The sequence below is a fragment of the Aedes albopictus genome, chromosome 2 (assembly GCF_035046485.1).
Source record: "Aedes albopictus strain Foshan chromosome 2, AalbF5, whole genome shotgun sequence".
NCBI lineage: Eukaryota > Metazoa > Arthropoda > Insecta > Diptera > Culicidae > Aedes > Aedes albopictus.
Window position 1 is genome coordinate 279,426,191 of NC_085137.1, and position 18,888 is coordinate 279,445,078.

At 46.3% G+C, this 18,888-nt stretch overlaps 1 protein-coding gene across 2 annotated transcripts; it reads right to left on the reverse strand.

Moving 5' to 3' along the window:
- Nucleotides 1-2,550: 2,550 nt before the first annotated feature.
- LOC134288127 (uncharacterized protein K02A2.6-like) lies at nucleotides 2,551-8,750 on the reverse strand. 2 transcript variants are annotated; one of them, XM_062851880.1, is made up of 4 exons: nucleotides 5,945-8,750; nucleotides 4,251-5,795; nucleotides 3,945-4,196; nucleotides 2,551-3,878 (listed from the first exon to the last, which is right to left on the reverse strand). In XM_062851880.1, exons 1-4 carry the CDS (start codon nucleotides 7,160-7,162, stop codon nucleotides 2,640-2,642), a joined length of 4,254 nt encoding a protein of 1,417 aa, XP_062707864.1. In that variant the 5' UTR covers nucleotides 7,163-8,750; the 3' UTR covers nucleotides 2,551-2,639. The 2 variants fall into 2 exon arrangements, with proteins under 2 accessions (XP_062707864.1, XP_062707863.1); XM_062851879.1 differs by having other exon boundaries at nucleotides 3,945-5,795.
- Between the last annotated feature and the right edge of the window lie 10,138 nt (nucleotides 8,751-18,888).

Below are 18,888 nucleotides of genomic sequence, written 5' to 3' on the forward strand. Positions count from 1 at the left end.
TTCATGCACATCTGTCATAGGGAACGTTCAAAAATTACGTCCAACATTTGGGGGAGGGGGGGGGTCTAGAAAAATGTGACAGTACGTGTATTGGGTATAGGAAAATTGCGTGACAGAGGGGGGAGGGGGGGTCTGGGAAACCCGAAAAACGATGGACGTAATATTTGAATCTTCCCATATGTGACAGAATATAATAGGCTTTTTCATGTGACAACCACTGACAACTCCGTGCATAGTGGTAATCACGTTAAAATGTATGCGTGTCTCTTTTGTAGATGTAGTAGTGAAACTTGGGGGAAAATATGTGCACTCTTAAGAGACGAACCAGCCAAGGGCTGAAAGTCTCTCTAATAAAGACAAATCAATCAATGTGCACTCTTACCCCGGTTGTTAGTTTTATCATTATTTAGCCGTTTTACCCAAATCAGTTGGGTAATATTTTCATATGCAATCTGAATAGCCTTTGAATTGGCGTGCATTTTTGTGTATGGAAAAATTCAAGCTAGTGTTCGTGTGATGAAATGTCACTTATCTCTATAGCCTGTGTATGCTTCGGTGTATGCTGGCAAAATTCTTTTGTTTCTTTACTTTTACTGCGAGCTCTGTTTTGGTACTATCCTGCTCACTCTCACAGAAATTTTGAACACAGCGCTCGCAGTAAAAGTCAAAATCTCACTGCATGCAGAGGCTAATTCAGTAACAAATTTTGAAAACAACGTATAATCAATGGTGTAGCATTGATTATACGTCGTTTTCAAAATTTGTTACTGAATTCCGACTTTCTATCTTCATTAACCTTCACTGGGAAAACAATCTTCATTCCTTCTATATGTCCGGGACATGGATTTTTGCAATGGGGATAAACAAATGTTTTCCATTAGTGCGACTCATATTTTTGATGAGGCACCATATAGCAACGACTCATACAATTTAGAGCACATACTATTCATGCGCTAATTTGCTTGCGTAATCGGGTGTTGGTTGCATATACTTTGGACACAAACAGACGTAACACTCTGATAACTCCCATCGTACACCGATTTATCGGTCTTTTTTCAAAATATGATAGGTGGGCAACTGCCCAACCGTGGCGCTCGCATCGGTTTTGTTCGAGTCTGACGTTTGCTCACTACCGCTACCTAGTTGATGGTCGGCCAAACTTAGTCCTTTTAGCATTGGGCGAATTTGTTTCCGTGACTATGATTTGAATCGAAAAATGTTCGAAGTGTTACGTCTGTTTGTCTGTGCTTTGGCACATGGATATTTGCCATTAAGTATGAGGCAATTTTCCTGAGTGCTCCATAACTCGCGCGGTGACTGACCACTCAGCCAAATAACCTTAAGATTTCCATAAGGCCCAACTTATGAAACGGCCTTTAAATAATTCATAATGATTCGGATGAATTTCATAAGGTCACTCTATGACGTAAAATCGTCTCACAGCTTGGCTTTTATTCATGTTTAGCAACATGATATTCACACTAAGATCAGCTCGGTGTTTTCCCCATCTTTTTACTGAGTTCTCAACAGTAGATTTAACTCGGTATACGCTCCTTGGCTGCCACTAACAAACTGTCCAGATTTTTTCCTGGTTTAGGCCAGTAAGGCACTCGGTCTGTTCTATTCAAGAACTCTTTCCTATTTCAAAAATAAATATTTCTGCACCTGATGCGCTAAGGGTGCTAAGAGATATTTGGCGTTTCTGTACGTAAACAAACATTATGAAATAGGGCTACCGAAAGATTCTCATTTTCTGAGAGGTGAAAAAAATGATCACCACTTCTAGGGTTACTGTGAAGATCAATCCTGCCATTAGGAAATCACCCATTGCGCTGGCCGTAATATTGTGCGTTTAGCACTAAATTGATTTCCGAAAAAACTTCATTGACTTCCGCTGCCTTTCCTATGCGTTAAACATTACGTCGGAAGTAGTGCGCTGTATAGAAAACCAGATTTACTGTACAGCGCACTACTTCCGACGTTACGTTTAATGCATAGGAAAGGCAGCGGAAGTCAATGAAGTTTTTTCGGAAATCAATTTAGTGCTAAACGCACAATATACAAACGGACGCGTCTTACCTGCCGGCTGCTCGCTCACACAATGAATGCTGCTCTCGGTTGGGTAGCTGTGGAACAGGCTGTGGAACAGGCTGTGGAACAGGCTGTGGAACAGGGTTGAGTGTGGGCTGAGTCGATATAAAGAACACACAGCATAGAGTGGCGCACGACAGATCGACTCGCGCCACACATCCACCTTCTCCCCTGAGAAAATGAATGATTTTCCTGTAGTATCTATTCTGCATACATTACCATCTATTACCACGTGTTTAAAGACATGCTTATTAATGCATCGAGTAGCCAACTCGATGAAAAAAGTAGTTTGCCATGATTTCTTGCCAACCAAAAAAAAAAGTAGTGTGCCTTGATTTTTATTTTGACAACTTTGCAGACACTTGAAATCATTTCAAGACTGTATTCCAAGACAAGAGCAAGATCAAGATGGTCAATCAACCTAAGAAAAATACGTGAAAAAACCGAACATTGCCCAGTAACAAACATATTTATTGTAAGTATAAAAGGTCGATGAAACATTGAAAGAAAAAAAATAAATCATTTATTCCCTTCCAACTATTCCTCTTCTAGGACTTTGGATTCTGCTCGAGCTCCCGGATGTAATCGGAGAGATAGGAGGGGGTCCTTTTCTCACGCGCTGGACGCTGTTCTCGACCACCATCGGGAGGAAGCTCTGGATTATGATCCTGCTCGCCCGTTGATTGCTGCTGTCGCCATTCCTGGACCTTTTTCGTCTGTGATACGTGACGCTTAAGCTTTTGGCCTTCGGAATCGCAGAGGACTAGACTGCCGTTACGTTCGTCAGAGACCACATACCGCTTCGAGCCAAACCTACTTTCGCCTTTCGATCTCGTTTGACGTTCGACGATTACAGTATCGCCTGGCTTAACTTTGCATGCTCTGGCTCCCCGTCGAGCATCTTCTCGCGATTTTGAAAGTAACTTTGCTTCACGATCTCGAACATCCAGCTCCACTTCGTTGTGATTGGATTTCCCGTAGTGAAGAAGCGGCAAACCACGCTTAATTTTGCGCCCTGATAACGCTTCCTCGGGTGAAACCTTTGTAATTGAGTGGTCTGCTGCATTATATGCTTGGACTGCGGACTGCAGTTCCCTTTGGTAGTTTGCGCCTGTTGACACTGCAGTGCACATTGCCTTATTTACGATTTTCATAAACCCTTCCACCAAGCCATTTTGCTGTGGATAGAAGGGAGTGGAAAATATGACCTGGATTCCACGTTCTGAGCAATAACGTGCATAGTCCTCCCCATTGAATGGTGGACCATTGTCCGATTTTATGGCTCGTGGGAACCCTTCTTTCTCGAAAACGGAATCCAAGACTTCTTTTGTGTACTCAAATTTAGTTGATTTGACTGGGCGCGCAATTGCGTACCTGGACCTCAGATCAATTATTACTAGAATTGTTATGTTGCCAAATTTTAAGTATGGCCCATTGAAATCAAGCGCAATAGTCTCCCAAGCAGCTTTGGGTGCAAATGATCTCTGCATGGGAGGTGGCCTTTCCGGCCTTCCATTCACAGCGCAAGTGGCGCACGCTTTGACCCACTTCTCAGCGTCGCCGGACATCCCCGGCCACCAAACGCGACTCCTTAGAATGCTTTTGAATTTGGCTTCCAACGGATGACCTGCGTGTGCTATCTCCAGCGCCTTCTTCTGAAGACCTTCAGGTATTACCGCACAACCGTTTTTACTTACGATCCCGTCCGTGTATCGCAAGTCTTCTGCAACAGCTTTGAATCTCGCTAGATCTTTTGACCACTTGCCGGTGTCCAACGATGAAATCACCTAGGAAAGCTTTAAATTCATATATTATTCAAATTACGAGATAACACAATCAAATTCAAGGTTTACCAAAAGAAGAGTATCATCGTTCTTCGTTGATTCTCGTATTTCTTCTTCAGTAAGGAAGTCGACGGATTGGGAGTTCAAGCTACATATTTCCCAGGGACTTACTTCCTCGTTAAAAGCCCCATCCTCCCCGTCGTATAGGCGTGATGAGGGATCGGCGATGTTTTCGTGGCCCCGGATGTACTCGATGTCGTAATCATACGGGCTTAGGCGCAAAGCCCAGCCATCGGCTCTAGTCAGAGCCCTTTTTGAATCCTCGCGTGTTCTTCTGAAGATGAAGGCCATTCCTTGAGCGTCCGTGCGGAGAACGAAGTGCCTTCCCAACAAAAAGTAGGAGAAGTGCTCCACTGCCCACACGGCACTCAAGGCCTCGCGTTGGTTCTGGGCATATTTCCTTTCCGTAGTAGTCAACGACTTGGAAGCGAAACTAATGATTCGATAAATCCCGTCTTCATTCTGTTGCACCAATACTGCTCCTAGCGCACGGGGAGAGGCGTCCGTGTACAGGTATGTCCGATCGCATTCAGAAAAGTATCCGAGAGTAACCGTTGAGTGGATAATCCGGTTTTTGATAAGCTCAAAAGCTTTCTCCTGGTCTTCTCCCCAGCTCCATTTTTGTGATGATGCTACCATCCACAATGGACTAGAAATGTCCGCAAAATTGTTTATGTATGGGCTCACGAATGAAGCCAACCCAAGGAAACTTCTTAGTTCCGAGGCGGTGGTCGGTCGCCGGAATTTCCGAACATCACCAACTTTCGATTCCTCTATGTTGAATCCCTTCTCATTCAGCTCATGCCCCAGAAATCTGATGTTTGTTCGATCAAATTCGCATTTATCGGTATTTAACGAGAGGTTATTCGACCGCAAGATTTGTAAGACTTGCGAGACTGTCTTTCTCAATTCTTCAATCGTCCCGGCGAACAGGAGTATGTCATCAATGAATACTATTTTATTCTTGACATCTTTGAGAATACGCGTCATTTCTCGCTGGAATATCTCCGGTGCGCAATTGACACCGAACATTAGGCGGGTGAAGCGGAACATTCCATTTTCCGAAAGGAACGTCGTGAGTTCTCGCGATTCCTCATTCAACTCGATGTGGTAAAACGCATTGGAGAGGTCCAACTTAGAAAAATATTTGGCACCGTGTAGTTTAATTCTCATTTCATCGATCGATGGCATTCTGAAGTGCTCCCGTTTGATGGCTTTGTTCGGGGGCCGCATGTTTACCACCAAACGGAAGTCCTCTTTCCCCTTTGGAACGGCAGACATGCCACTTATCCATTGAGGAGCTTGCGTTACCCTCTCGATTATTCCCCGTGCCTCCATTTCCTCAAGTCTTCGTCGTGCGCCCTCGCGGTATGCGGCAGGAATGTTATAATACGCGTTGCGTACTGGGGGTATTGAATCATCAACACTAAACTTCACCTTCACTCCGGGCATTTTTGGAAATATCCCAGATTCGCAAGTATTGATCGTTTCTCCAACCTTTAGAAGTCCCATGTCGCTGGCTGTTACCCTTCCAAGCAAGGATCGCTTGCCTGCTCTCACCACAAGAAAATCAGCGGTAACAGGTGGTTTTGTACCGCCAACTGCTTCGACAGTAGCTGTAAAAGCGTGTTCGACTTCCATTGGTTTGTTGGAAGCGTACGCTTGCAAATTCCGATTGATGGTCCTTTCCAGTGGGATAAGTTCAACCTTACATGCCCTCAGCTGCTGTTCCAAGTTGTCCCAATCCGCTCCACCCAGGACGTTTACGTCTGCACCCGAATCTATCAGGAACTTGATCGGATTAGATGAACCGACGCGGCAATCAATCAGTACATCTTGGAGCGAAAGGGCATTGATTTGCTGTAATAGATTCCAATTAATAAGAAAGCCCAAGGGTTTGTATTCATGAAATATTTGATTATTGCAGTATCAAATCTTTATTATCAAAATTATCTCTCTTCAATGTTATGAATTCATTGCTTCAACATTTTAGGTTACTAATCCATTACCTGATCCTTGGAATCCTCGATGGCTGCACGAGTTGAGACCTCCTCATCTTTGACCACGTTCACACGATGACCGCGACACGCCACCGCAAAATGTCCAACCGCACCGCAAGAATTGCAGTTCCTCCACTTCGCTGGACACTCAGAACCCATATGAGACGAACGGAAACATCTTGGACATCTGTTCCGACGAGTCATTTCCACACGAGGATGTGCTCTGCCTCCATCAGCTACCGTTCTGTTCGGACGGAACCTCTTGGATGAATTACCAAACCGCTTTTCTTGCTGTTCTGCTTTGCGTTTGAATCGGTCCTGAGAACCACGATACTGGCCGGCGCTGACTATGAACGTGCTGGATTCCGTTGCCGATGGCGTAACTTCAGCCTGGAATCCCTCGGCTCGAGTGGCCGACTGTACGATGAAGTTTGAGTCGTGACCGTACATCCTCGCAGCTTTCTTGAGTTCCTGATTACGGAGCCCCCTTAGAAGCTGAGTCCTAACGAAGCGGTCCTGGTCGTCGGGGCTGTAGCCGCAGAGCTGCACCTTTCTTGACAGTCTTGCATGGAAATTAACAGCGGATTCTCCATCTTCCTGACGCATGTTTAGAAAGCTCTCATGCTCCGCAGCTGGGTCAGTCATGGACTTCAAGTAGCGATCAATGTTGTTCTTGAAGATCTCGTAGCAATTGTCACTGTCCGGATCTGGGCGCAGCTTGGCGGCCCGAACGACGCCTTTTAGCTCCTCGCCCATGGACAACAGAAGCAACTCAACACGTCGTTTTGGATTTTTCACATTCGATAGCGATGATGCTAGTTCAAAGTCTTCGATGAAGCACATCCATGCCTCCCACATTTTGGAGGCTGGTACGTTTTTGGGGAATGGGGTGATGCTGTCCCAACGGATATTGCCTTCAGTAGCAGTAATATCAGATGATCCACGCGGTGCGCTGGCCAGAACGGTCGACGAATTTCCTGGATGACTATCATTACGATTACGCAGTACTTGGATGACGCTTTCAAGTTCCTTCAACTTGTTTGCCAGTTCCAGTTGGTTATCCGGTGCATCCAGATTACGAGATTCTTCGGACTGTCGTTCTTCGATGATGGGTCCAGGGCAAGCACGTACATACAACCCGCTTATACCTTCCGCACTAGCTAGTTCATCGGTGTCGTCGTCAGAGGAAATCGACGGAGCACGCACATACTTTCCCGGTGTAGACATCTTAATTTTGGCAATCGAATTCCAGAAAATCTGAGAGTAACAATAAAGCAATACTAATTAAATTCACGTATTCATATTATTCTAACCACGCTGGCGTGTGCAACGTCAAGATGTACTATCAACTATTTCCGACTTGTAGCAACATTAGAAGTTCTTGAAAATATGTTTCAACTTTCGCGTAATTGATTGCCCATTCTTGGAAAAAATACGTTTATCTTGTTTTAATAAATCAACAACTTCCAGCGTCCTTAAACATGCTTCTCTTCCGTGGAATTCTTTAAGTTAAATAATGTAACGTTCTTCAAATCCGTACTTAAAACACGCTATTTTCTTCGGTCCTCAAAACACGCTAATTTCTGCGGTCCTCAAAACACGCTAATTTCTGCGGTCCTCAAAACACGCTCATTTTTGCGGTCCTCAAAACACGCTATTTTCAGCGGTCCTCAAAACACGCTATTTCTGCGGTCCTCAAAACGCGCTAATTTCTGCGGTCCTCAAAACACGCTCATTTTTGCGGTCCTCAAAACACGCATTTCTTCTATGGTCGAAAAACAATGTCCCAGTGGTCCTCAAAACTCGCTTTCGTATCCCGTAATCAAATTTGTCAGCGGTGCTCTAAACGTGGTATTATTCCGTTTCCCCGAATCAACTTTTTCAAATAGTTTTTTTTGCCTGTTTTAATTCTTCCCATACACCTGCACGTCTAACTTTCCCAACACACGGACCCACGCGCCCTTTTTAATTTACTTTTTCCAAGCGTTCCGCTGGCGTTCCGCTATTCCGTACTCACGCGCCAAACCAAACACTATTTTCTCAACAACCACTTTGGTAGACATCTTGACTTTTGCTCCCGCCGCGGAGATCATGGTAGGCGGTTGACCTGAGGTGACGTGCAGGATTTTCAGTCTTCGAAAAGTGCAAATTTTAATATTGAAAAAATGAAGTGATTTTCGCCTTGATAAAGGAAGTGTCGGAAGGAAGTATCTGTTCGACGAAAGGTTCTATAATCGGTGTGGTCTGAGAGTTTTTGACTACCCGATCCATTCGGCTGGATAATGGAAGCTGGGGGAGTTAGAAGACAATGGTGCAGACAGAGGTGCGAAAGATTGAATCCAGGGGGAGAGGAGCAGTGTTGAATGTGTGGGGGTTAATTTTTCGAGAAGCGGATTACGGATTGCGGTGGATGCGGTGCTGCGGTTGATTTCAAACGAAGTGTGCGGCCCGGCGCCGGCGGCTTCCTTGGGAGAACTGTGGTACGAAGAATCAGAGGATTTTGGACATTCGCCAAGATTTAGGAATATCCTCTTGACTAGAAAATTATACAGCTAAGTATAGTTTTTATTGTTATTTTTCCGTTTCTTTTCTCCAGTGTATTGTATTTTTTGTAATCGTTCTGTGACGGAGTGTTCAACCTAGAGGAAGCAAAGGATTTTCTCTTTATTGCCGTCGAGCAGATACAGAATTACCGTATCTCAAAAACTCTCACGGCAATTACTAACCATCAAGGTCAGTGGCCTCCTCTAAAAGGGTCTGGCTGCCCGAAATGATACACTGATTGTTCCCTGAGAGATAATCGATCGAGATTCCAACTTGCATACATATAGTCTTGCTATAATAAATTTCGTTCGTAATGAATTAGCAATGAGAATTTTTGAATAGATGTACGCAGCATCGATGTTTTGAATCAACGTTTAAGCTTCTCAAAATTGATCGAATTGATTTTTTTATTCAATTTCTAATTGATTGAGTTAGTATTGGAACAAGTAGTAAACGTTAAAGTTTTCCAAGTTAGTTTACACTCATGTTTTACAACTATTGCATCATATTCATCTAATTTCGTTTGTTACGAGTTCGAAGAAACTCTATGGTGCTGTAGAGCACACTTCGGAAGTAGGGAGTTTGGTAGGGAGTTACAGCACCGACGAACCGACGTGACAGTGGCGATCCAAAACTGTCCCCCCCTAATTTAACGGTCGACCAGCGAAGCGAGCGATCGCTTCTGTCAAATCAGCGCAGACGCGAACCGTTTCCTATATGAACACACGGGGGTTTGGTGTCGAGCTATCAAATCATCGCGAGCCGTTATAGAGGTGGCGATAGTGTTCGGCTATTTTTCATCATGGCGTCGCGGACAACAAATTTGAATTTATTTGTTCTAGCTGTCACGTCGGTTCGTCGGTGGTTACAGGGCCACAAATAAGTCATAAAAATTACATAATTGAAAAATTATTCCTAATACTTTCTATTTCAGCGGTTAAGGGTAAATTATTTTTATTGACGTATTTAAAACTTCATTTTTCGCTTATTACATTCCATCCCAATTCCAACATAACCCAATTCCAGACCATTCCCTTACCAAAATCCCATCTCCTTTCTATTTACGAGGGCGTCGGTGAGTCGCTGGCACCTCGATAAATAGATATTATCCCTTCCTTCTATTTCTTCCCATCCACATAACGTGTTTCTTATCGTTTCAGAGAGCGAGCAATGGCGCTTAAGCCTAGGCTTGTTAGCCAGGACACAGTGTAAATGCCTGTGCCCCATCCCTGGAAGCAAAAAGGCCCATGGAGTGACAAAATTTCTTAGCTACGTCACTCCCAACGTTGGTGTTACATTATACTAAATCACTTACACTCCCATAAACACATCTACATGATCAACTCAAATACACTTACACAATCTGAATCTTATCGCTCGCTTATAGTGATTCCCAAATCAACCCATTCCAAATATCCAACTCCTTGACACCTATGGGGGCGCCGGTGAGTCGCTGGCCTTTCATAAAGTAGGTGTCATATCATCACATCCTTTCCTATCCTCGTAACGGAGAAGATGGGCGTGGCCGGCAATGGAAGTTTTCATGTCTTTTTTACTTCAACCTCTGATTGGATAGCTGTTCCTTCCCAAATAGCATTCCATAAGCAATCGGAATAGGAGTATTAAAGCTTTAGCATGACAACTTTCAGTATGCAATCTACGAATTACTCCGTTACCACGCAACGCAACGCAACGCAACGCATCTTGACTTTTGCTCCCGCCGCGATTTCTCCGCCAATTGACCTGCGTAATGAGTGATTTCCTTCAAAACTGAGTTCAATTATCGTTTTCCTGTTCGCTTTGTTTTCACTAGGAGCGAAAAACCTGTCACGGTAGCCAAATGTGAAGATCAATCCTGCCATTAGGAAATCACCCATTGCGCTGGCCGGAATATACCAACGGACGCGTCTTACCTGCCGGCTGCTCGCTCACACAATGAATGCTGCTCTCGGTTGGGTAGCTGTGGAACAGGCTGTGGAACAGGGTTGAGTGTGGGCTGAGTCGATATAAAGAACACACAGCATAGAGTGGCGCACGACAGATCGACTCGCGCCACACAGTTACCATAAACTACTTCGCATGATGAAAATGTGGTGAATATCCCCGTTTTTGGAAATTTGTAAGAAAATCAGGAACGCATATAAAAAAAATCTGAAATCAGCAATAATCATCAAAATCAATTGTCTTTTGAAGAAAAATATAAAAAAGTGGGGTAAGATCAGACGGGAATGGTCTATTAAGCCTAGGGGGGCGGGGCGCTCAATACGCTTGAAGTTTGTATGGGAAAACTTAACCCAGGGTGGCCACCGAACCGGTAAAAACGGGAAAAAGACGGGAATTCGGAACGACCGGGAAAAAAGCGGGAAATGTGGGAGTATGCTGTGATCGCCCCCTAGCCAGAATCTCGGGCGGTTGAGTTGGCAACATTGGTTCACGTGATGGGATGACAGACATGTTTCGAGTCTTGTTTATGTTGACAAAATCTTTATTGTTAGAGCCATAGTCTTAAGCAACACACGTAATAAATAAGTTCTTTTCGTGTAACTTCGTGTATAATTTCTTTCGATTGAGAATTCCACGTTCATATCGGTTGATAGCCAACAGGTTTTGGGTATAGACAGTAGAGTAAACATAGATCCGTGTTGATGAATCCGTTGTATCCAAACGAACTGTCAAAATCTGTATCCAAACGAGCATGACGTCACGATTTGAACAACATCAATGAAGCGCATGACGTCATATTCAACCGTCACATTCTTGAAAATTACTACTTACACGCTTGAAACATTTTTGTCAGCGGTGTCCGCGGATCTATGTTTATTTTTTTTTCTATATCGTTTATTTAAGGCTCATTCGTTTTATAAAAAACTTTACGGAGCCGAAATTCTTAATGAATAATTTCTTATTCTAACAGCAATTGAAAATTCTAATAAAAAGTTCTGCGTGCGCACTTCTTCTTAACGCGCGGTCCGGAACCGGAGCTCGAACCCGATGCGGCAAATTGAGCCCTGCGTTGATCGGCAGTCGGGTTTCCCATCACTTCCTTTATTGCCTTCGCGACTTCCTCCAACTTTTCCGTCTGTGTCATCGGGCGCCATTCGTCTTCCGAGTCTGCTTCGCATTCACGAACGACTAATTCTTCCACTTCTAGCTCATTCGATGGCTGATCGTTGTCTTCCAGTACTTCTATTATTTCTATTTCCGAAGTTTTCCCAACTGATGATGGAACCGCGTCGTCCGTTGAAACCACAGCAGCATATGAACGGGGTTTTTGATCCTTCTCTTGATTTGTCGCCGGCTGTTTCCGATTCTCACGTTGAGGGCAAGAATTCTTGCGGTGGCCTACCGCGCGACACAAAAAGCAAACGTCTTTTAAACCATCGTAAAAAATACGCACCTTCCAGTTTCCGACTACGATTTCTGGGGGTATGTTGCACTCCACATCGATATATACGCCACGCACGCCATTGAAAATATGGCCAAGCCCCGAGTGTGCGGGAAACTTTTCGTGGATCACTTGCTCAGCTTTTCCGTATTTTCGTAGTACCGACGACAAACACTCATCGCTTAGTTCCGGCGGCAAATCAAAAACCCGGACGTACTGCATGTTTGCTCCAGCGATGCACATACGCACTTCCACTTGCAGCCCATTCGCATAAACGAACTTCCTAGGTTCCGCGTTTTTTCTCAGACATTCCATCATAGCATCCATAGATGAAAACTTTAAAAACAGCGAACGGTCCTTCGCTGTTTTGTATGCTGTCTCGATCAGCAGCAAATCCGTCTCCAACGATTTCACAAAAATCGCTATCTCCGCCCATGACGGCCGAGGGCTACCCGTCGGGAAACAAAATTGTGCGGTATTAATAATCTCGCACATCTCGATAGCACAAAACGAATCAACGGGGTACAAAGCACGGTACCGTTTGCCTATACAACACAGTCTGTTGGCAAAGATAAAGCGAACGGCAAAGAGCACATTTGTTGGCGACTGTATCCGACGACAGCTGCGATAGAACTCGGATCTATGTTTACTCTACTATCTATAGTTTTGGGCTCCATTTGCGCGGCGCGAATGTGAGAAATTGTTGTGAAATCGAATAGAAATTAGTGGACACTTGTGGTGAAGTAATTATTGCGTGAGAAGAAGAATGGCGGAAGCTAAAGTTCAGATCGAGCGACTCAACAACTTCAGCTGGGCGAGTTGGAAGTTCCGTATGGAGTTACTGCTGGTCAAAGATGATTTGTACGAAGTGGTGTTACAACAAAAGCCGACTGTGGTTCCTGCTGGTTGGCTAGCGAAAGATGGAAAAGCCCGGGCGGCCATTGGATTGGCTTTGGAAAATGATCAGTTGTGCCACGTCATGGGCGCTTCTACGGCATACGACATGTGGCAGGCGCTGAAGGGATATCACGAGCGTGGCTCACTGACGAATAAGGTTTACGTATTCCGGAAGCTCTGCTCGGTGAAACTGGCTGAAGGAGGAAACATGGCAGAACTTTTAATGGAGGTGGCTGAGCTGGTACACCGTCTAGTTGCTTTGGGCGAGGGACTCCAGGAGCATTGGATTGTAGCCATAATATTGTCGAGTCTGCCACCTAGCTACGATGCCCTAATCACGGCGCTGGAAAGCCGTCCAGTGGAAGAACTCAAGCAGGATTATGTAAAGGGGAAGCTGCTTGACGAGTGGAAGAGGAAATGTGAAGCTGAGGAACAAGACAAGGCGATGAAAGTAACCACTCGTGATCGTTTCCGTGGATCTCACATGTGTGTTGCACCAACAACTGTCACCACGGTCGTCTTCCAGCCGGATGGCGGGAAAAGACCGCACGTGTTGCTTGCTAATAATGTTTCCACATAATTTGTGCAGAGTATTGTGGATTTACCGGCTACTTGTATTCTACCGGTCGCTTCAGTATGGCCTCCAAAGTAGCCGTTTTACAAAAAGAGTAACTTAAAAATGATTTTAAACATTTTTATTGTATGCGCTATTCGTCGTTGCCACTAGCTACTCAGCGACATTCATTTTTTGACAATCAAGTTGATTTTTATATGTAAACGGCTACTTTGTAACGGCTACTTAAGTAACCGGTAGAATACAAGTAGCCGGTAAATCCACAATAAATGACTTTTATTTAATGTCTAAAATCTTTTGCACAAATTAGCACAGGACTCTTGTAAAATATTTTACACATTATTACTTTTATTTTACATAGATTTGCTTGAATAAAACTGCATTTGGATGAACTTCACTTGCATTGGAAAATCTTTGTGAATGTGACGCACATGTAGGAATTGACGGTTAGTCACGGCTACGCAGCGGAAAGTCAGCGAATGGATTCGTGAGTGAAAGTAAATCAAAAGAACTCGCGATTACTTTAACGTGAACTTTTATTCTATGAAAATACAGAGTTTGTAGAAAGCACTTCTCGGTCGCACAACGATGGCGGTTGGAATGACTCGGTTCGATCGTCTTCAGTTGGTAGCACTGCGCGAGGGATCGCCAGCGCGCAGGGGTCACGGGTGTGGAAAAGCAAAGGTGCTTAAGGTGGAACGGGTGTGCATTGCTCCTCTCCACACTCCTCCTCAATGGACTACCGGTTCACTTGCGTTTCCAAGTCCCAGCAATCCACAGAACAGCTTATGCTTCTTCGGCCCGAGGGGCTTCGTCATGACATCAGCTATCATCCGATCTGTCGGACAATAGACCAGCTTGATCTCCTGCTTCTCGCACAAATCCTTAACAAAATTCTCCCTCGTGTCGATATGTTTTGAGCGTCGACGGAGCGCTCTGTCTTCACAAATGCGAGACAACCTTGATTGTCCTCATGTAGCACTGTCGGGATCTTCTGTTCTTCGCCGAAGTCACGTAGGAGCTGCCTCAGCCATACGACCTCTTGACAGGCCTCGCTTAGGGCCACGTACTCCGCCTCCATAGACGAGAGTGTGACGGAAGCTTGACGACGGCTGGCCCATGATATTACGCCTCCACCAAACAGGAACACAGCGCCGGAAGTTGACTTTCGGCTGCCGACGTCGCCGGCCCAATCAGAATCAGAATAGCCGGTCAACGCCTGATTCGGTTCTCCTCCTAGTCGCAGACTGTATTCGGATGTTGCCTTCAAATATCTCAATATGCGCTTCGCCGCTGTCCAGTCGGCTTCTCCTGGAGCACTGAACTTGGGGCCGAGGATTGCAGTAGATGCCGCAATGTCCGGCCGAGCGTTCACGGCCAGATACAGTAGTCCTCCTACCAGGCTTCGATACTTCGTCGCATCCTCAAGAGCTTCTCCAGATTCAACTAACTTCAGGAACCCAGGGTCCATGGGAGACTTCGCCATTTTCGCCTGCTCCATCCCGAAATTCTCGATCAGCTTCTCAATATACTTCTGTAGCCGGATGCTGTACACTCCACCTTCTCGCTGCACTTCAATACCGAGGAAGTGTCGGACTTCCCCGAGCGACGTGAGCTCGAACTCTTCCTTCAGCGACTCGAATATCCGCTTCACCTCTCGTTCATCCGTTGATCCGATCAGCATGTCATCGACATAAACAAGCAGGAATACCTTGACCTTGCCTACGCTGCGAATGTACAGGCACGGATCTGCAGCAGAGGGTTTGAACTCCAGTTTCGCCAACACTTCGTTCAGTCTACGGTGCCAGCAGCGCGCCGACTGCCGCAGTCCGTAAATACTCCGCTTGAGCCGACAGACATACTCCTCCTTGCCGGGTGCCGCGTACCCAGGGGGCTGTCGCATCAGGATCTCCTCGTCCAACGATCCGTATAAATACGCGGTCTTTACGTCTAAGTGCCGCACGACCATGTTGAGCTTCGAAGCTACCGCGAGAAACGTCCTCAAAGTAGCTTGGCGTGTTACCGGTGCGAACACCTGATCGTAGTCGACTCCTTGCTGTTGGCTGTACCCCTGGGCGACAATTCTGGCTTTCAGCTTGACAACTTCGTTTTGCTCGTTACGCTTGACCTTGAATACCCACCTAGACCCAACAGGTTTACATCCTGTGGGTGGTGGAACGAGCTCCCAGGTCTGCAGCCGCCGATGGGAGGCTAGCTCGTCCTCCATCGCGCTCTTCCACTCCGGTTTCTTCAGGGCTTCTCGAAAGTTCGACGGTTCTTCGACAGCGCATGCCGCGATGCCGACAGCATAATCCAAGACAAAATCGTCGTAACGTTTGGGTATCGCTCCACGATTTGGCTCCGATCGGCGGTTTGCCTCAGGAACCTCTTCATCCGGGACTTCGTGGTACTCCTCGCTTCCAGAATCTTCGTCCGGTGACTCAGCATCGCTTTCTTCCTTCTTCTCCACGAAAGGTCGCAGCTCAAATTCGTCTTCTTCATCCCGCTCAGGAACGGCTTCAACAGGGAAATCCATGGAGTTCGATCCGTTGCCGAGTTCAATGAACCTGGCGTCTCGGCTCACGGTTACTTGATCCGTTTCCCGGTCTACGAAGCGAAAGCCCTTATGCTCCATAGAATAGCCTACGAACGTAAGCTTGCGCGCCTTCCCTTCCGTTTTTCCTCGTTTGACCGCTGGAATGTGCACATACGCCTCGCTGCCGAACACTTTCAAGTGGCCGAGCTCCGGTTTTCGGCCCCACCAAAGCTCGTAAGGCGTTTCGGAACAGATCTCGATGGTAGCCGGTTTTGCAGGTATGTTGCGGTAAGCGTCGCCTCACCCCAGAATCGCTGCTCGAGGCCCGAGTCCAGCAGCATGCCATCTCGGTGAGCGACCTGTTTTTGCGCTCAGCCACACCGTTTTGCTGTGGTGTGTACGGGGTGGTAAATTGTGGTTTGATGCCTTCCGCTTGATAGAAGTTTCGCAGCTCTCTGTTATCGAATTCGCCTCCGCCGTCGGAGCGGATCACCTTCGGCTTGCGGTTGAACAGATTCTGCGCCCAACGCACATACTCCTTGATGGATTCAGCTGCTTCCCATTTGTTCTTCAGGAGATACGTCACCGTAAATCGACTATTTTTTTCCTTCTAAACCATAGGGGGATAATCTGCTCAACAGACACCCTAACAGAAGGTTAGGGTAGTGTAGGTCTGACAGGCCGTCTTCTACAACAAAAGTAAAATCCAGGACTACTCTCTCCTCGTACCCACTAAACCATTCCTATGGTCGCCAAACCCTACGTCTCTCCGAAACCACCAAGAAGGTATTGCTTCAGAGAGGGGCTAGTGCACATCGCACCCACAAGGTTAGCTGCGTAGCCTGCAGCAACGAACATCGATGACTCGCTTTGGAGAGTCCATCACGGTAGCATGCTGGCGCTTAGCCAGTTTCCCGAGTGGTCCTCGCCACTCCCTTTGTCCTCGGAAGGCGGGCAGAGTCAACCCCGCCCGCGCCCTGCTGCTGAGCGAACATCAAGAACTGATGCCCACATTGTTACCGACAATGTCGTTAACAATGAAGGGTCAATTTTGAGTAGTATTTCTTTTGCTTAAATGTTTAAAATTTCGTTAAAAATTATTAAATCAAATATATTCTTTTGTTAGTAAAAATAATCCAAAATCATGAAAAGTATTAAAATCTGTTAGTAAAAGTAAAATTTAAATATCGTTGTTAGCTCTACATATATATAGTTAGTATTTAAAGCTAAAAAAATCACTTGAGAACCTCTGCGATATTCAAAAAATGTCAAATCTGTTATTCTATATGCCCCTTGCACAAAAATGCTTAGAAAAGAGAACAAAACTGAAATGTAACAACGCCAAATCCAGGAGAATGATTAGAGTAAAGAAAAAGTGGAGCGGGAGGAAGCAAAGAGGATTTCGGAGGAGAAGATTTGGAGAGGAAGAGGAGATAGGGAGAAGATGAGAGTTGGAGAAGATCATTAAAGTCCGGGATGAGAAAAGAACCACATGTTTTTTCGAAGTGGAAGGATTCGAGAGGTGTTCGGGAAAACCGGGTGAACAAATAGAGGATAGTTTGTCCTACGGTCGGAAAAAGTGAATTTTGGAGCAAATGTCCGGATTAAAGTGCCTCCGTCAGTTTATATAGAGCTACCGTCACTTCAAGTGTCAACGGGTGTTCTAGGTGCTTCCAAGACCCCACAAAACCGAGAAAGCTTACCGAACCAACCCCCCCCCCTTGTCAAAAAGGGTCAAACCTCCAGTGCCATAGGTCGTTAATTTCGGCTCTGCGACCAACGTGAAAGTTTCCCTCCGTGCATCATGAAACCACGGTGTACATCTCGAAGAAGCCGCTGGGCGCCGCGAAGATCCCCGGCCAACGGTCCCTCTAATTCGACCGCCGATGTGGAACCCAGCAGACTCTCCGTCAGCAAGCTACGTCCATCTCTCTCTGCGCTCTCCGCAGCCGGTATTCATCCCCACGACGCCGAGCACGTGCTGGTACATCAGGTAGGCAGTCAGCTCCTCCTTTCTTCCCCCGCAACAACAACGGGCCCCAACGAACACAATTTTGTAAACTAACCCACACAATTGTAGAATATAGTAGTAGTATAAGTAAAATGTACGCACTTCTGTTCCTTTAAATCAAAAGAGTAAAACCCCCAACAGTTTATTTGGCCTTTCCCTCGTTAGCTTCGATTTTGAGTTGGCAGGTAAGTGTAGGGTGGTCCAGTCCTTCCCCGGTCAATGCCGACCCTGAGGAACTAAGAAGGTGAGCTGGCCTGGGCGTACGGACGCCGATACCACAGGATGTGTGGAGCGTCCAAGGGTGATTACAACATGCAACCCGATCTGACCTGCCCGCAAAGGAAGGGTACCACTACCCTTCAGGCCCTATCAGATGCATCCGTAGGTTGCTGACGGCAGGGTCTCCACCTGCCCCGACCCTTGCCGGGGACCCCTTTCCAACCGCGGGCTTGGATCCAACCCAGTAAACCGACGCCACGACAGCACCGCTACCGGGACTTCCTCTCCGCGGCCACTTAATCGCTGTAAGGGTTGATCGCGACCGCAGGGCACCGGTATGACCTACGAAGCCGACTCCGAACCCCTGGACCACCTCTTGTACTGCATCTGGACTAGCCATTCTCCGAGTCCACGCGCCACCTCCTCTGTAGCTCCCAGACGATGTGGGTAATAGCCGTTGAAACGGCGTTCCAGCCAAACTCATCCCTACACATCCTCTGGACCAAGTTGTCCGGAGTTGTGTCCTCTCCGCATGTGGCAAGCATGCGGTCACGCATTGTGCGAAAACGCGGGCACACGAACAAAACGTGTTCCGCCGTTTCCTCTAAACCATTGCACACTGGGCATTCGGGAGAATCCGCATGCCCGAAACGGTGTAGATACTGTCGGAAGCAACCATGACCTGTAAGGACCTGTGTCAGGTGGAATGTAACTTCCCCATGGCGCCTATTAATCCAACTATCTACCCTCGGTATCAACCTATGGGTCCACCTTCCTTTGGAGGAAC

What these genes read in the sequence shown, in the direction of transcription:
- LOC134288127 (XM_062851879.1), bottom strand. Translation starts at nt 7,162, where the DNA reads ATGTCTACACCGGGAAAGTATGTGCGTGCTCCGTCGATTTCCTCTGAC. An exon ending in TCGAGGATTCCAAGGATCAG is followed by an intron (nt 5,796 to 5,944) that starts GTAATGGATTAG and finishes AATCTATTACAG; the next exon opens with CAAATCAATGCCCTTTCGCT. An exon ending in ACGATGATACTCTTCTTTTG is followed by an intron (nt 3,879 to 3,944) that starts GTAAACCTTGAA and finishes AAGCTTTCCTAG; the next exon opens with GTGATTTCATCGTTGGACAC.